The following is a 16,499-nucleotide window of genomic DNA, read 5'->3' on the forward strand; positions in this document are numbered from 1 at the left end:
TATTTTCTTGATCCCTAACTCACAGTTAAGCAATAATGTTTTAAGTCATTAATGAGTATTTGTACTTAAAAACGCCTTTCCACACTTATGATCAGAGCAGTAGCTGGCAGTACTGAAATAAGAAAGCATCCACTGCGTGCCAAACATGTTTTCTCTTCCTTTTCTCACAACCTTACTGACAAGATTATCATCTGGATGCAGGTAAGAAAACAGATGTACAAATTCTAGACATTCTAATGAGAAAGAGAATATGAGAGTGAATATGAATTGCATGGCCATGGTTCTAACAGGTCTGGAAAAGTTAGGTCCTTTTTCCACTGAACTACACACATTAGGCTGTTCTTCAAGTACTGGTAATAGAAAACAGCTTTTCACCTCTCCTTTCCCCCACCCCCCACCTGCGCAGTGAACAACAGACTGTTTCTTTGTGAGACCCGGTTCAGAAAAGAGCAATCTCTGGCCACAACACTGACCACAGCCTAAAAGCACCAAGTCTGTATTGGGACTCCACCCACAGTCAAGGTCTAGCTGTGTGGGCTAAATAAACAAACACAAACGTAAAGACGGTGAGGTAAATCAGCAAATAAAGACAATAAAATGCCGTTCATACATAGCTCTGAAATGCACTGAGTCTACTGGCAGATTTACCTTTATATCCGCTTTCTGCTTTGCTTCTTCTAAAATAGCTTTCCAGGAGCACACAATGAGCTGAGGATCACAGAGGCTGCTCGGTCTAGGTTTGGGAGACTTGAGGGAAACACGTTGGGTTGTACACGATTATGCTGATGGGCAACTGAGACAGCGAGAAGCAGTACGGCAGCATCTAAAAATGCTCTAATGTGCTTCCACTGTGTACAAACAGCTCAGCTCAACTCCTCAACACAATCCTCCTCAACAGTCTAAGCTCCATAAGCTGGCTGGGTTAAGATGACAGCTCCGGTAACTTCCTCTTCCTCACTGACCTCCTCAGTTCCATGGGTCCACGCCTTTCCCTCTAGGAGGCAGGACACGGGCCATTTCAAATTCACAAAACTGATCCCATCCCACCCACCGTCACCACAGGCCAAGAAGGCCAGCTTCCCTTCCTTCCTCTGCCTTTCCTGGGTGATTTTTCCTAGGGTTGGGGGGGGGGGGGACATCTTACCAACGATAAAGTAATCTGCAACAACAACAACAACACAACAACAACAAAAGAACGGATTTAAAACTCAGTCTCTCCTCGCACACGCTTGAAGGAAGGACGTCCAAGAGGAGCTGCGAACCCCACGGCTTCCGAGATTTACTGTTTTGATTCACTTTCCCTCGGGTCCCCCCCCCCCACTCCCTCCCGCCAGCCGGGGAAAAGGCCTGCAGCCAGAACGCCAAAATCTGCCTTCGCCTCCCCTTCGGGAGAAGACGCCGAGGCGGCCCAGGCCACCACCACCCGCGTGTCCCGCCCCCGACCCTCACCTGGCCAAGGCCCGGGGCAGCGCGCAGGGCCCGCGCGAGCACGGCGTCCCGGGAGCGTCCGGGGAGGCCGGCGGGCGGGCGGGCGCGAAGACGGTTAGGCCGCGCTGCAGGCCGGCGCGCTTCCTGCCGCGGCCCCAACCTCGGGAACCGCGGCCCGAGCCCCCGCCGCCGCCGCTCGCCCGCTCGCCCGCCGCCGCCGCCGCGGGGGCCGCACTCCCTCCCGCGTCCACGACCTGGGGCCCCGCCGAGCACTTCTCACCTGCCAGGCTCCCGAGCCCGGGCCTCGAAGCGGGAGGACCACGCCGCTCAGGGGTGTCCCCCCCCCCCCCGCCTACCCCGACGCGGACCCCCCCCCCCTCCCCACACGCACACGACCGGGAGGGAACCCGCGCCCCCTGAGGCGACGCGGGCCGGCTCCCGCCGCCCGACACCACACACCAAACACACACACACACACACGCGCACACACACACACACGCACACCCACTCGCCGCGGGGCCGCCTCGCGCCCGCCAAAGTCCCAACTCACACACACACCCACACGCGTTCGTCCCTCGCCCACCTCACTTTCCCCCCACCACCCCCCCACCCCACCCCACGGGGGGACGCGCTTCCCCCTCGCTCCACTCCCGGTCCTACTCCGGGGCACGGAAGACACTCTACCTCATTCTCCTCGGCGGGCCCAGGAGGAGCAACAGCAGCCATTTCCCCCGCGGCCGGGGACGGGGACACACACACACACACACACACACACACACGCGCACACGCGCGCGCACACACACACACACGCGCGGGCGCGCGCACACCAGGCCCCCACCGAGGCTCCCCTCCAGACCTCAGACGCAAACACAAACACCCACGCCCGCTCGCTCGTTCGCCCGCCCGCTCGCTCGCCCCAAGGGGGCCGCGGCGGCGGCGGCGGCGGCGGCGGCGGGAGGCCGGGCCCCCGGAAGGCAGGCGGGCGGGCGGGCGCGCAAGGCCGGGAGCCGACCGAGGCCCCGCGCCCCCCCCCCCCCCGTCCTCCTCACCTGCATTCAGCGCGCCAGGGTCCGGGCGGCGGCGGCGACGGCGGCGGCGGGGCGGCTGCTGCTGCTGCTGCTGTTGCTGCTGCTGCTGGGGCTGCGGCGGCGGGGGAGGAGGCGGCGGCGGCGGCGGCGGGGCTGAGGGCAGTAAAGACATGCAGGCAGCCCGCCGGGGGGAGAGGCACCGGCCGGAGGGGACGCGGGGCGGGCGGGCCGGGCCGGGCCGCCTGAGGAACCACCGAGGCGGCGGAGGGCGGCCGGAGGGAGCGGGGACGAGAACGAGACGGATCGGGAAGGAAAAAAGAGGGGAGGGTGGGGGGGGGGGGGAGGCGGGGAGAAGGGAACGCGGGCCGGGGCCGGGGCCGCGCCGCGCCGCGGGACTCGGGACGACGGCGACCGGGGGCGCGCAGGCGAGGGCCCGCGGTCGCCGGAGGAGAGACGCGGCCGCCGCTGCTGCGAGAGCCTCGCGGAGCCCCGGCCTTGGCCTTGGCCTTCCTGCGCTGCCGCCGCCGCCGCCTCCGCCGCTGCTGCCGCCGCCGCCGCCGGGGTTTGCTGCCGAGCCGGGTTGCTTGCCGAGGCCGGGGCGGGGTGGGGGGTGGGGGGCCGAGCCGAGAGAGAGGAGAGAGAGAGACGCGAGCTGTCGGTGCCTTCGCTCTAATTCACACACGTTCACACCCCCGAGGGCCGGGGTTGGGGCGGGCGGGGGGGGTCGGGAGGAGAGGAGTCCGGGCGCTATCGCTTTAGAGATTAATAACAAGGTGCAGAGGGTGCGAGCCGGAGGAGGGTTGATTGACGTGGAGGGGCTGGCGGGAGTCAGTCACTCCCCAGCGCCGAGGGGTGGGGTCAGGGGAGGGGGCGGGGCTCCGGCGCCGCGCCGCGGGAGGTGCGCGTGCGCGCCGGGCGGCCAAGCCGCTGCCGGCTTGCCGGTTTCCTTCCTCGCCCTCGCTGGTGTTTTGGAAATTAAAAAAAAAAAAAGAAAGAAAAAAAATTTCTCCTTTATTAGATCGAGAAGATGGGTACGATGATCAAAACCTACGCGCTTACGGGTGTGGGGGAAGACACGCGCGGGCCCTCGCGTGGGCTCCGCACGGCTGGCTCCCCGATGCTGGCCCCCCGGCGGCGCGGGCCCGCAGCAGAGCCCAGGGCATGCTAGCTGGTTAAGGAGACGTCAGGTGAGGTGAAGTGACCCAAGGAAATGTTTTCTGGCATCCTCAGTGGGTTTCTTTTTTTTTTTTTTTTTTTCCTTTTGAACAAGTAGCAATGTGTACGTTGCGCGGCGGGAGGTGAATTTAAAACCCTCCGACGCTCTGCGATAACCCCGTCCTATTTTTAAAGCCTCCCTTCTCGCGATAAAAATTGTATTTGGCAGTTTGCGGCAGTTACAGAATGAAAACATTTAAGTGTAAACTAGAAATATTATTGGTTACCGCGTGAATGGAGCTTGCTATTTTAAGTTCGGAGGGGTTTGTTTTGCCACTTGAAGGTTTTTTTCCACCACCAGACCGAGAAGCAAATGAATCGCGTTTGCTCTTCGAGGCAGGATGCTGCCTTGGGTTTGCACTTTCAGTCTCTCTCGGTGCGTGGCTCTGTGTTGGGTATTTACCGATGTTGGCCCAGAGTCGATTACACCGTTCAACATATTTTATCCTCAAAAAATATGTTGTTTTTAGCCCACTTAAAGGCACCGTATGTGGTTGCAGTTTTTATCTCGGGCCCTGTTACTGAATGTTAAAGCCTTTATCTCTTGCGAGGGGAGAAAAGGGGTGTGATTAAAATGCAAATCATTTATGAAGAACTGAACTGCAATTTCATCTTTTCACCAGGAAGTGTGAATGAGTGAAAAAGCCCCTCTCGGCCAAAAAGATCTGTTTTTGTACAAGCTACCTGTTTTTCCCTCCTGGTTCAGTTTCTGTTTCCCTTGCTAGCAACAACCGCCTCCCCCCCCCCCACACACACACACAACACTCTTTGTAAAAGAGGTTAAATGGCCTTAATTCTGGAAGAAGTGTATTCAATCCCAACTATTTTAGTTGAGGCTGACAAAAATACTGACAATCATTAGTAATCTTCAGCTTTGTAAACAGCAAAGCCAAGCAAGTCCCCTCGGAGGCCAGGACAGTGAACCCGTCTTCACTGCACTTTATTTCCCATCCGATTTCTTGACACATACCCCCCAAATCGAAAGCAAATGTTGAAAAGGATGAATAAATACTTCAAAATTCAAGTCAGGTAAATGTGATACTTACATGTCTCACAGGTCTTCCAGTACTTCTAGGTAAATTTCTAGCTTAATCACAATAAGCAAACATGCATGTGTTATGTTCTCATAGCACCAGAGAGACAGTCAAACATGTATAGTCCGTATGCCTGTGCACTTCACAGTCCTTGCAGGGGAAGCCGACACATAAACAGGAAGTTCTCAGAGAATGAGCCAAAAATGAAAGGTGACACAAATTAGCTGAACAATGCCTAGAAGGACGATTGAAAGCACTGACATTTTCACCTCGCCCATCTGATGCTACCCACCGCCATCGGCTGCCTCGTAGTGGGAATGGGACAGGGAGGAGAGAGAGGGCCACTGTGGATATTTTAGAAGTACTAATAAGGGATGTTTGCTCGTCTTGAGGCTCATATTTATGTAGGTAAATGTACATTGTTGGTGCCTAAGTTTGAAGGAGTGACTGTTTCTCAATCATTAGGGACAGGGTAATTATAACATTTAGAATTTAGAATGTAAATGTTTTTATAAGAAGCTCCATTGGAGGTAGGGGCCGGAGAGATGGCTCAGTACTTAAGACTACTGAGTATTCCTGCAGAGGACCTGTTTGATACTCAGCACCTGCATGGAGGCTCACAACCATCTATAACTGGATCTGATGCCCTCTTCAGATTTCCTTGGGCACCAGACACACAGACATCCATTTGGGCAAAACACTCATATGCATGAAAGTCAATAAATAATTTTTAAAAGCTCAGTTGTATCCAGGTTGTATTTAAACAATCTCTACTCACAAAGGTGTTTTCTGTATGATAGCATGTATATTGACTCTGCAAACAGAAGTAAAGGACTAATTTGCACACACACCCAGCCCTTGGCATGTTGGGAACTACACCAGGGATTCAATTTACAAGGCCTTCAGCATCTTTATCAGGTGCTGTATTACTGAGTACTACTGAGCTACATCCCTAGCTCTGGACAGTTTCTGTCTGTTTGGTTAGTACAGTTTTGAGAGTTCGTTGCTTTGTTTGAGAGACAATCTCACTATACTGCCCAGGCTATCCTTCAACTATCCTGCCTCCTGAGTGCTAGGATTACAGGCTTCTACCACCACACTGGTTTCCCTGACTATTTTTAAAAGTCAGTTTTATAGAACAGAGATGGTGGTGCATGCTTATAAACCCAGAACTTAGGAGGCAGAGGCAGGAGGATTACTGCAAGTTCAAGGCAAAGGGCAACCTGGCCAAGGTTGTTGGCCTGCCACAACTACAGAGTGAGATCCTGTCTCAACAAAAGAAAACTTGCTGTGGATGTTTTTCATGTTTGTCAGATTTTTACCTTTTTAAAAAATTATAAATTAGAATAAAATAGAAAATCTCTGCCTTGGCTATTGGGAATGGCGCTGTAATACACATGAGAATACAGATCTATCTTTGACATACTCTGTTTGTTGGTGGTATCTCATTTATTTTTAATTTGTATTTCCTTGATGGCTACTCATCTTTATAGTGATGGATATACTAATTTTCTAGAATTTATCATTACACAATGTACATATTTAAAGAAACATATTCTGCAAATAAGCACCATTATGTGTCGATGAGAATTAAAAGTTGGCCTTTTAAAGAGGAGATTTGGAGTTGGAGACGTGGCTCAATCACGTAGAGCCCTGTCCGTGGACTTGTCCCTACCATCCCATCAGGCCTCTCCCAACTGCCTGGAAGACACTCAGGCTCCAGGAGATCCAACACCCTCTCCTGGCTTCCAAGGACACCTTCATGCACCACACACACACACACACACACACACACACACACACACACACACACACTTAAATCTTAAAAACAGAAAAAAAGGTAAAGATAGATTATCCAATTGAAGTTTCTTACTTAAGTCAAGTCTTTTAGGGCAAATTGCCCTAATAGAAATTTTGTTTATATGATTGCAGAATTGGTTCATTCTTTCTCTGTGAAAAAAGTACTTATTCTAGCCTGTCGGTAGTGGCACAGCACACCTTTAATCCCAGCACTCGGGAGGCAGAGGCAGGCGAATCTCTGTGAGTTTGAGGCTAGCCTGGTCTACAAAGTGAGTTCCAGCCACGTTACACAGAGAAACCCTGTCTCAAAAAAACAAAAACAAAAAAATACTTGTTCTGTAATTTGTTTCAAATTGGCATCTGAAACATATTATCTGAATAAATTTTTCTGTCCATGTTTTTATTGGTATCCTATTGCTATCAAATTCTGTTCAGCAACTTACTCAAAAGCAAGATTTCAGGTTTTATTTTTTAAACAAAATTACTACTATTTGATTAAATTTGATTTTATTGATTTCAGTACTTATATTTATAGCAACCAATTTGTAACTTTTAAGAAAGTCACACTTAGATTTATTCGATTAAGGTATAATTAGTAAAATAGGGCTGGAGAGATGCCTTGGAGGCTAAGAGTGCTGGATGTTTTTCGAGAGGACCTGAATTCTGTTCCCAGCATCTATGTTGGGCTTCTACTCTAGCTCCAGGGGATCCAAGGACCTTTTCTGGCCTCCAAGGGCACCTGCACACATACATGGTAAACATACACAGAGAGAAACACACATAAGTGAATAAAAATATATCTTAAAAATGTTAGTAAGATAAATGTATTTTTACTCCATTTTATGAATATAAAGTAACTTTAACTTGGTCTGGAATGTAGTTCACGGACATAGCGAATAACTTAACTCTGGAACTGATTCTGTGCTTGATGATAGTTCAGTCAGTAAAGTGCTTGCCTTTGATCCTCCAGAACCTACCAAAACAAAACCAAAAACGCTGGGCATGGCGACACAGAGCAGGAGACAGAGGGGACTGGAAGGCAGGCAGGTACCTGGGACTCACTGGCGAGCAATCTAGCATGTAAGATACTCTGACTCAAAAGTATAAACACAAAACAAGCAGAAAAGAAGAAAACACCGTGGTTAGAACTTTAGGAACAACAGCTGAAGTTGTCTTCTGGCCTACACACACACACACACACACACACACACACACACACACACACACACGCAAACGTGCTTGTTCCCACTTATATATGAACGTGCCGTATAACTGCACACAATACATACTAAGATTATCTTTTTTTTTTTTTTTTTTTTTAACTTCCCAGACCTCCTCACAGGGCCTCCAAACTACATTTCACCGAAGTGAAAATAGTCTGTATTTCACTGAACTGCGTTTTCTGTGCTCTTGGCATATATGCCTCTCTCTCTCTCTCTCTCTCTCTCTCTCTCTCTCTCTCTCTCTCCTTTCTCTGTTTTTTTTATATTCCTTTTTTCTTGGTTTTATTTGGGGGTTGATGTTTGTCCATGTGTGTGCATTTCCTGCACATACTGATGTACACACGTCTGGTGCACATGCATATGGGCATTTGTAGGCCCAAGGGCAACCTCAACCTCAGGTGTTATTTCTCAATAGCTCTGTACCTAATTTGTTTTGTTTGGTGGTCTTTTGGGGGGTGGATTCCAGGGATTTTTTGGTTAGTCGTTGGTTGATTGGTTGGTTGGTTGGTTGGTTGGTTGGTTGGGTTGTATTTTTTAACCTGGAGCTCACCATGTAGGCTAAGCTAACAGACTAGCAAGCCCTAGAGATACACCTATCTACCCTTCCCTGGTACTGGGATTACAAAAATACAAGACCACACCTGACTTTTTCTTTTCTGTTATTGAAAAGGGTTTTTTTTTTTTTCATACAACATATCCTGATTATGGTTTTCCCTTCCTCCACTCCCCACAGTTCCTCCCCTATTCCTGACATTTTTAATGTGGGTTCTGAGGGGTTGTTGCTTGGAAATAGAATTTAGTATAGCCCAGGTTGGCCTTGAACTTGCTATGCAGTGAGGATGACCTTGGACTTCTGATCGTCCTGCTTCCAAGTGCTTTGATTAGGGACTGGGCCCCATGCCTGGTTTCATGTGATGATGAGGATCAAACTGAGGACTCTGTGCTAAGCACACACTCTATCAGCTGAGCTGTGCCCAAGCCCGGAAGATTTGTTGTTGTGTGTTTGTTTGCTTTTCAGCCAAGATGTCCCATTAGAGTGCATAATGGTCTGCTGTATAGCCAGGCTAGCTTGGAAGGTGGGGCAATTCTCCTGCCTCATCCTCCCAAGGGCTCAGATTACAGGCATGCGCCACCATGATGGGCTGTTTTTTATTTTTCTTGAAGGTATCGACTGCCAGTGATGTGTACATCCAAGCGTGGTGACTTCCTCACTGGTTCTGCCTTCTCCTGGCCCATCAGCTCTTTCCATTGACCTTCCCCTTGTCCTGTTCTCCAGATTGGCTGTGGATATCACCGAGGAGTACACTACTGCTTTGGTGTATTAGTTGCTTTTCTTGTTGCTATGACGAAATACCTGACAGGCATCATCTTAATCTCAAGGCCTTCCCCCAGTGATCCCCGTCCTCTGGTGAAGCTCCACCTTCTAAAGGTTCCCTAACCTTCTCGAACAGCACTACCAGCAGGGCACCAAGTGTTCAAATGCACGAGCCAAAGGGCCATTTCACATTCAGACTACAACTCTTAATAGATGACTGTGTTTCACCATGGTTAATATTGTAGTATATATGTCGTTTACCATAAAATGGTAAGCGAAGTTCTTCTTAATGTCCTCCTTATCTATTTCTTTATAAACTATCTATTTCGTCCTTGGTTACGGAGTATTTAGATTCTGCACCTTGATCCTGTCAATAGCATCGGCACTCTTCCTAGTACCTCTCTCTATCCCACAGATTTTCTAGCCAGGCCATCATTACTACCAAAATAAATATTTCATGCCTCAGTGCATCTGGGAGATGGCTGGCATACTATCCAATCAAAAATCAGCTATTTTAATACTGTACACTACAGATGTTATTGGATTTTCAAAGCTATGCTTCAGAAGCTACCTATAGTACACAGGGAAGGCAAGTAGGTAAGACCTCAACTAGCCAGCTGGGCCTGGTGGTGCATGCCTTTAATCCCAGCACTCAGAGAGAGACATTGGATCTCTGTGAGCAGTCAGGGCTGCCTGGTTAGACCCTGTCTAAAATAAACAATCAAAAAGTAGAACTCAACTGGTAAATTAGAAAGCTTCTCATATCTGTCTTCTGTATTGCCATTTGTCTGCCCAGTACTTTCCTTTCTCTCCGGTGCTCCTTTTCTTTGGGGGAAATAGTTCTGCCTTTAAAACAGGTTGTTACAGAAGTGAGTAGTGCTCAAGCATTCCTTCCTCTGTGAAGCTTTATCTAAAAACCCACTAAAACTCTCAGCACATCGTGCCCAACTCTGCTATAGAGAATATATTCTCTTTTATAGAGTATATAACTTGAGTTGACTTCTGAGACCAAAACTGGTGGACATTTTTTTTTCTGTCTAGCCATGTTCTTTCAGAGAAGACTAACTGCTAAATACATTTGGACATCACCAAACAGAAGTACAAAAAGCAGTACCATTGACATCGCCATCATGGGTTGAGCCACAGTCTGTAAACAAAGCAGACATTCCATTTATGAAGATAAATTAAGAAAGATTCTCTCTGTATATGATCTATCAAAGCAGAGTCCCCAGTTGCTTCTTGGCCAATTGTCTCTATGTAGTATGTAGAGTGAACAGCCATGGGACAGTATCCTTTATTTACTTTTGTATGTACATCTCTGTCTCACATCCTATATCATGAGCTCTGTCATTAGCAAATAATAAAATATGATATTCCTTATCTATGAATGTTGGATACAAATTCTCAAGAAATATTTGATTAATGGTAGTCCTTCTCAAGTCATACTATCAGCATTTTTGTTTGTTTCTTATTTTTCAAGACAAGGTCTCACTGTGTAGCTTCGACTGGAATGGAACTCACTGTGTAGCTCAGCCCAGACTAGCTTTAAATTCATGATCCTCCTGCCTCTGTCTTCTGACTGCTTTTCAGATGTGGTACCACATCTAGCCCATGTCATCTTAATTTCCTAGGAATTATCTGCTAGTAAGACAAATCAGAAATAACTTCTTTTCTCTCACATTAAAGAAGTCTGCTAGTGGCCAGTTCAGGGACCATTATGGCCAACAGGACCATGTTATCTTTAAATCATGACTTCCTCACCTGTTTCATAGTCCAGTGCCTCTCTCAGGGCCCACCCCACATAACTGTACAATTTACTGAAATGCTGCTGATCAGGATGTGAGTAGGGGATGCATATTTTAAAGGACTGCTTGTAGTTACAGGAGGAGTTTCTAACTCATCTACAAGGATAGGAGTAGACGTCTTCTGCTCAAAGAGAGGAAAAGATGTGGATGTTGGAATTCTAACTATCTCATGTATTTTCTTGACAATGCAAATTTTATCTTCACCTGTAAGCACTTTCCTGGAAGGTCTGCCTAAAATACTTACTTGGATTTTATTAGCCATAAACTTAATGAAAAGTCATTAACTAGCTGAAAAAGAAGCTGAGAAACTACTTCTGTTAAACACATTGCTACCAGAAGTAAAACACTGGGCAGCATAGACAGGATCCATCACTGCAACATTGAATGCCTCAGGGGTCCAGAGAAATAAGTGAAGACAGTGGATTTAATTTTGGAACCAAAACTTTTAATGCTGGCAAAGCAAGCATGCCATGATGCTTATCTAAATTAAAGTGAGGCATTTTCAGCCAAACTTTCATGGTCTGTTTTTAGAAGCTCATAATTAATTACTCCCTTTTTTCCTTTGTTTCTTTATCTCTCCGAAAGGTCAGTAGAGCTTGGTTTTTTTTTGTGTCCTCAAGAACATCTATATTTAAATTCTGAGATGTCAAATAGAAGGATTCCCTTACTCTGTAAATTTTAAAAAGAAAAACTTTCTTCTAAAGAGTAAAGTCTTTTTCTTGTCCCAAATACCATTGAACTTTTAGTTGTGTGTGCATATTATGCTTGTAACTCTTTCTAAGCCAGTAAATTGTACAGGGCTCCCCACTGCCTTTCCAGCATGGTTATAACCTGGACACCAACACTGGCAAATTTAGCACCTTTCTCTGTCACTCTCCCTGGTTTATATCCAAACTTGTTTCACATACTCTGACTTTCCCAGTCTGGTTCTCTGGTGGACTGGCTTCCACTATTTGGCCTTCCATTTCCACCCTCTCAAATGAGCTGTCCTTTCAAGCACCTGCCCCAGAATTCCCTCCAGCCTTCCTTGATGCTCTCACAACGGGTCATATCCTCCTTCCCCTTTGAACACCCACAGCATGTTGAGGAGAGGTCCTCTGACATGGGAACTAAGTCCGACTGGAACCCAGTGATTTTAGAAAAGGGTATGTTTGACTACAGATTGTTGGCTCTGCCCCTTATTGTATAATCTTGGAGAAACTGCTTCACTTCATCTGAAACATCAAATATCCAATTTCAGGGCAACAGCATTTCCCATTCTGTGAAGAGAACTCTGAACTAGCTACACTACTCTGCTGAGGCCCAGGTGGGGAATGAAGGAGACTGGGCTGGCTGATTGATCACGTCGTGTGTAAGGAGCTGGAGTGGCATAAACAAAGTTTGTCAATAGACAGCTGCAGGAAGGAGAGACAATGGCGGCCCTTATCAACATGATGAGAGGTGCTTCCTTCAGATACAAAAGTGATCTCTGGAGCGCCGTTTCCCAACCATTCTCCAATCCGGAATCCCACAGCGCGTCTTGTTAATATGGCTCTTATGTTTTACTTTATTTGACACTCCCTTTTTTAAATAACCTTGACTTATTGAAGGAACCAGATGTTCCAACTGAAGAAACAATCATTCCAAACAACGTCAAATTTCTGGTTTGTTTGATTACATCTGCTTTGATCCACTATCTCCTCTGTTTTCTGGAATCTATATGTTATAGCTAATGATTTATTGGATTAAAATTAAACATTTTTTGTTATAATACATCATAGGTGTGTTCTGTACTTCATTTTACCTACTTAAATAATACAAAAATCTGTATTATTTAAATACAGTAAATGAATATGAATCCTGGATTGAGTGATGATGTTCCACTCCCATCCCAGAATTCATCCTCAATGACCTGTGAATGGAGGGGCTTAATACATGGGTAAAGTATAGAATTCAGTATTGGTTTTTCCCCCAGGGACTTTATGTGTTATAAGAGAAGCCTTGACCTGGGGTGACAGCTTAATGGTAGAACATATGCTTGACATGGTCACGGCCCTGGGTTCGATCCCTGAACCAACAAGGAAGGAAATGAGGGAGGACAGCGGAAGGAAACGAGTGCTAACACAGCTGTGTCAAATGAATTAGGAGAATTTCCAACAGCTGACCTCTACAGTGACTGTAATCAAAGCAACTCTGCTCTCTCTGTGTAGGGTAATCTTGTTACTGTCTTCTTTCAGAACTGTATCCCACTTCTTTCTTTAGATTGTCTGTATTGCTAGCCCATTGCTCCAGAAGACCCAGGAAAGAGTATTTCTAATATCACACATTTTCCAACTTTTTCCTGTTAGTTTTCCATATGTAATAACTTGCTGTCCTAGATCTAAATATTTAAACTGAATGAACAACCACATGTTTTTTTTCTCATGTTGGTGCAATGTAGCTAATTTTTGCTATGAAGAGGGAGCCTGTATTTTACTTTAGTTCTAAGATGACTCATGCTAATCACACATTCTAATTTATCTTCTCTGATTAACCTTCTCAGTTCCTTCTTTTTGTCAACATGAAGTTACAAGTTAGAATCCCTTCATGCGAGGTGACTTGGGAGAATCACCACACAAAGCCTTTCCCCTTTGCATGTTATAATGCCTGAAAATGCACCGTGGGAACTTTCGTTTGAAGATTAAAAAAAAGTTCTGAAATACCCCACTTTCCTTAGTCAGCTACCACAACTGCTAAACATCATTTTCCCAGAGGTTCTCAGTGTGGAGAGAGGGGAGATCATGCATGAAAACAGAAGCAGGACGTGCTATCCACTGCATTTTTTTATTCTCGGAAACTTCCTCAGTTCAATAAGAAAATTGGTTTTGTTTTGGGTTGTTTCTTCCTTTGTTTGTTGTCTGGGACCTTAGCTTAGTGACCTGGCGCTTGCCCGAAATGCACGAGGCCCTGGGTTGGATCCTAAGAACTGCACCAGAAAAGGAGTTTTAATTAAGTCTTACGAAAACATGTTTAGTTTTGTTTATCCCGGTGTTTTCCCAAATACATGGTCATGACTAATCATTGCCTTCTAGACTGGATTTGGATTCACCTGGGTAACACACAGCTAGGGGTGTCTGTGAGGGAAAATTAACCACGAGAAGACCCATCGTGAATATGGTGAGCACTCTCCAGAGGCTGGGATCCTGGACACAGTCAAATGGGAAGGAGGAGGAGGAGGAGGAAGCCAGTCAAACACCTTCCTTCTTTTTCTCTGCTTCAGTGGCTTGCTCAGCCATAAGCTTCTGCCCTCTTGTCCCCTCGTAGTGCTCTCAAACTGTGAGCCAGTATATCCTTCCTTAACCTGCTTCTTCTGGTTAGGAATTTGACAGCAGCAACTAGAGACATAATTAGTGTGTGTGCTGACCAGAGATACCTAGTAGCACCTGTGTGCCCCACTAGGCTGCTGTTTGTTGGCACCTGTATGGGAAACAATGTAAACCTATACTAAGCAATGGCTTTGTTTGTTTGTTTCTTGTTTGCTTAGAATGGTCATAAGTTTATTTGTGGATTTTTTTCTTTTATTGAAAATAGATTTTTTTCCATACAATATATTCTGATTATGGTTTCCACTCCCCCAACTCCTCCAGTTTCCTCCCCACCTCCCCACCCATCTGGTAGCCCTTTAAGTAAGAAGTCACACGCTACTGTAATTGTTTGAGTCAGGAAGGTCACCTACAAGCTCATGTTTTGAGCAATGGGGCCCCAGCGTGAAGTCCAGAACAATGCCAAGGCTGCGGAGCCCTTAGGAGGTGAAACCTAGCTGGTAGAAGTGGGTCACTAGGGTGAGCCTTTTGAAGGTTATACCTGCTCAGATCTAGGATCTCTACTTCCTGGTCGACTGTGATGTGACCCCATGCCTCACCTCCATGACCTGAGCTGCTTTCTGCGTGCCTTTCCCACTGTAAATGGACTGAAACCCTAAAGCACAAGCCAGAATTACCTTTGTCTCCCTTGTGTATGCGGTCAAGGGAACAGTGATTCAAAGGTAACTAGTGTAGAGTGTAAACGTCTGGTTTTTCACGTTGAGTTCTGAGGGACTGCTGCCAGCTAATGGTTGCTGGATGGGGGAATGTCATTTTCTTCCGTCCTGTAGCCACTGATAAATTATCCACGCATTGGTAAATAACCCCACTGTGCTCATGCAAGCAACTCTAAACTCAGTGAGTCTCTGTCTCTGTCTCTGTCTCTGTCTCTGTCTCTCTCTCTGTCTCTGTCTCTCTGTCTCTCTCTCTCTCTCTCTCTCTCTCTCTCTCTCTCTCTCTCTCTCTCTCTCTCTCTCTCTCGTATGCGCGCGCGCGCGCACACACACACACACACACACACACACGCACCCTCGCACACGTGCACACGCGCATACGCGCATGAAAGTAGGAGGGGCTTGGGAAGAAGAGGGATTTCAGTGGGACGAGAGGCAGGAGAGGGTAATGGCAGGTGAAAATTACTAAAATTCATTACATACATACATATGAAACTCTTAATTAAAAACAGAAAGAAATGGCGGGGGTGGGGAAAATTGTCTGGCTAGGATTAGAACTTAAATTTCGTTTCCCATCTGATTCCTGGAAATGCAAACAATTCACTGCTATAATCCTCTACTTGAAGTGGAAACCATGAATTAAAATGACTGTAGGAGCATAGAGAAGAGGCCTCTTTAGTGGAGTTACTGACTCTCTTTTTCTTAATAATCTGTAAGATATTACAAAAGGAATGGATTCTTTTGGTGTGTGTCTGTTTGTACATCTGTGTGTGTGTGGATGTTTGAGAATCGACCGCAGTTAATACTGTGAAATTTACTTTTTCCACCCAGTGTTATAGTGTTAATGTAATATAATGCCATCAAGTATCCCTTCAGATCCAACATTCTCATTTAATAGCAAAAGTTTTGTAATCTTTCTTTATTATCCTGACCTGTTCTGACCTGGTATGCATAAATAATATGTTTTATGTACATAAATAATTTCTTTTAAAATAATATAATGTCTTAGTTATAAGCTATATGATAATTAAAAGCAAAGTAATTTATCATTAAATACTATGATGAAATGCTCAGACTTGACTACAATGGATGCCAAAATAAAGACGTTAGAAGCTTGTATCTACATGTAGCTTTAATGTGAATCCCATGACTATAACAGCAAACCGGCTGATATATAGGTGTGGTAGGTCATAAAAGTGACATGATATTTCTAAAATGGTGAATTACTCTTGGTAAAATTCCAGGCAAAACAATTATATTCTTTCTTAGTTACATAATAGCTGTGTTTTATAAAAAGACTGTATTAACAGTCTTCCTTAAAGAGCCCAAGTCCTTCATAAGAAAGATAGAGTTTGTTCTAGGTTTGGACCATTGTGAACTTGCTTTTCCTGTTTATCCAGGAAGTTTTCCCCCTTGTGCTAGGGATTGAACCCATGGTCTCACATTTACTAGGCAAGTGCTCCTCATACTAAGCTATACCACCAGCTCTTGATGGCAAGGGCTAGAGACCCACAGAGCTTGTCACTTTTCATAGTGACATTTAAAGGTCATGTATGATGCATCCGGTCATGTGTAGGGACTTTCCTGAGAATTTTTGGATCTTCGCTTATCTCAAATATTGTTTCCTATGACAGCTCCCTCTCCTGATTATGGTCTC

General features: G+C 46.2%; 2 protein-coding genes across 5 annotated transcripts in view; one reads left to right on the forward strand and one right to left on the reverse strand.

Moving 5' to 3' along the window:
• Positions 1–2,698, reverse strand: part of Cnot6l (CCR4-NOT transcription complex subunit 6 like) — an 83,591-nt gene extending 80,893 nt beyond the window's left edge. The window contains exon 1 of one of the 4 annotated variants that reach the window (XM_052735404.1): positions 2,478–2,698. Coding sequence is in view for 1 of the 4 variants with exons in the window: in XM_052735405.1 (XP_052591365.1) it covers positions 2,113–2,117 (5 nt within the window). In the remaining 3 variants the exon portion in view is untranslated. Of the gene's footprint in view, positions 1–648; positions 1,029–1,708; positions 1,732–2,112; positions 2,254–2,477 lie in introns of those variants that run through there. The other 3 variants (XM_052735405.1, XM_052735407.1, XM_052735406.1) reach the window with 3 other exon arrangements.
• Positions 2,699–3,354: 656 nt separating this feature from the next.
• Mrpl1 (mitochondrial ribosomal protein L1) overlaps positions 3,355–16,499 on the forward strand; it is a 115,271-nt gene continuing 102,126 nt past the window's right edge. Inside the window, exon 1 of the mRNA XM_052735409.1 lies at positions 3,355–3,643. The gene's annotated coding sequence lies outside the window, so the exon portion shown is untranslated. The remainder of the gene's footprint in view (positions 3,644–16,499) is intronic.

The sequence above is a fragment of the Peromyscus californicus genome, unplaced genomic scaffold, assembly GCF_007827085.1.
Source record: "Peromyscus californicus insignis strain IS unplaced genomic scaffold, ASM782708v3 Scaffold_13__1_contigs__length_99412109, whole genome shotgun sequence".
Lineage (NCBI taxonomy): Eukaryota > Metazoa > Chordata > Mammalia > Rodentia > Cricetidae > Peromyscus > Peromyscus californicus.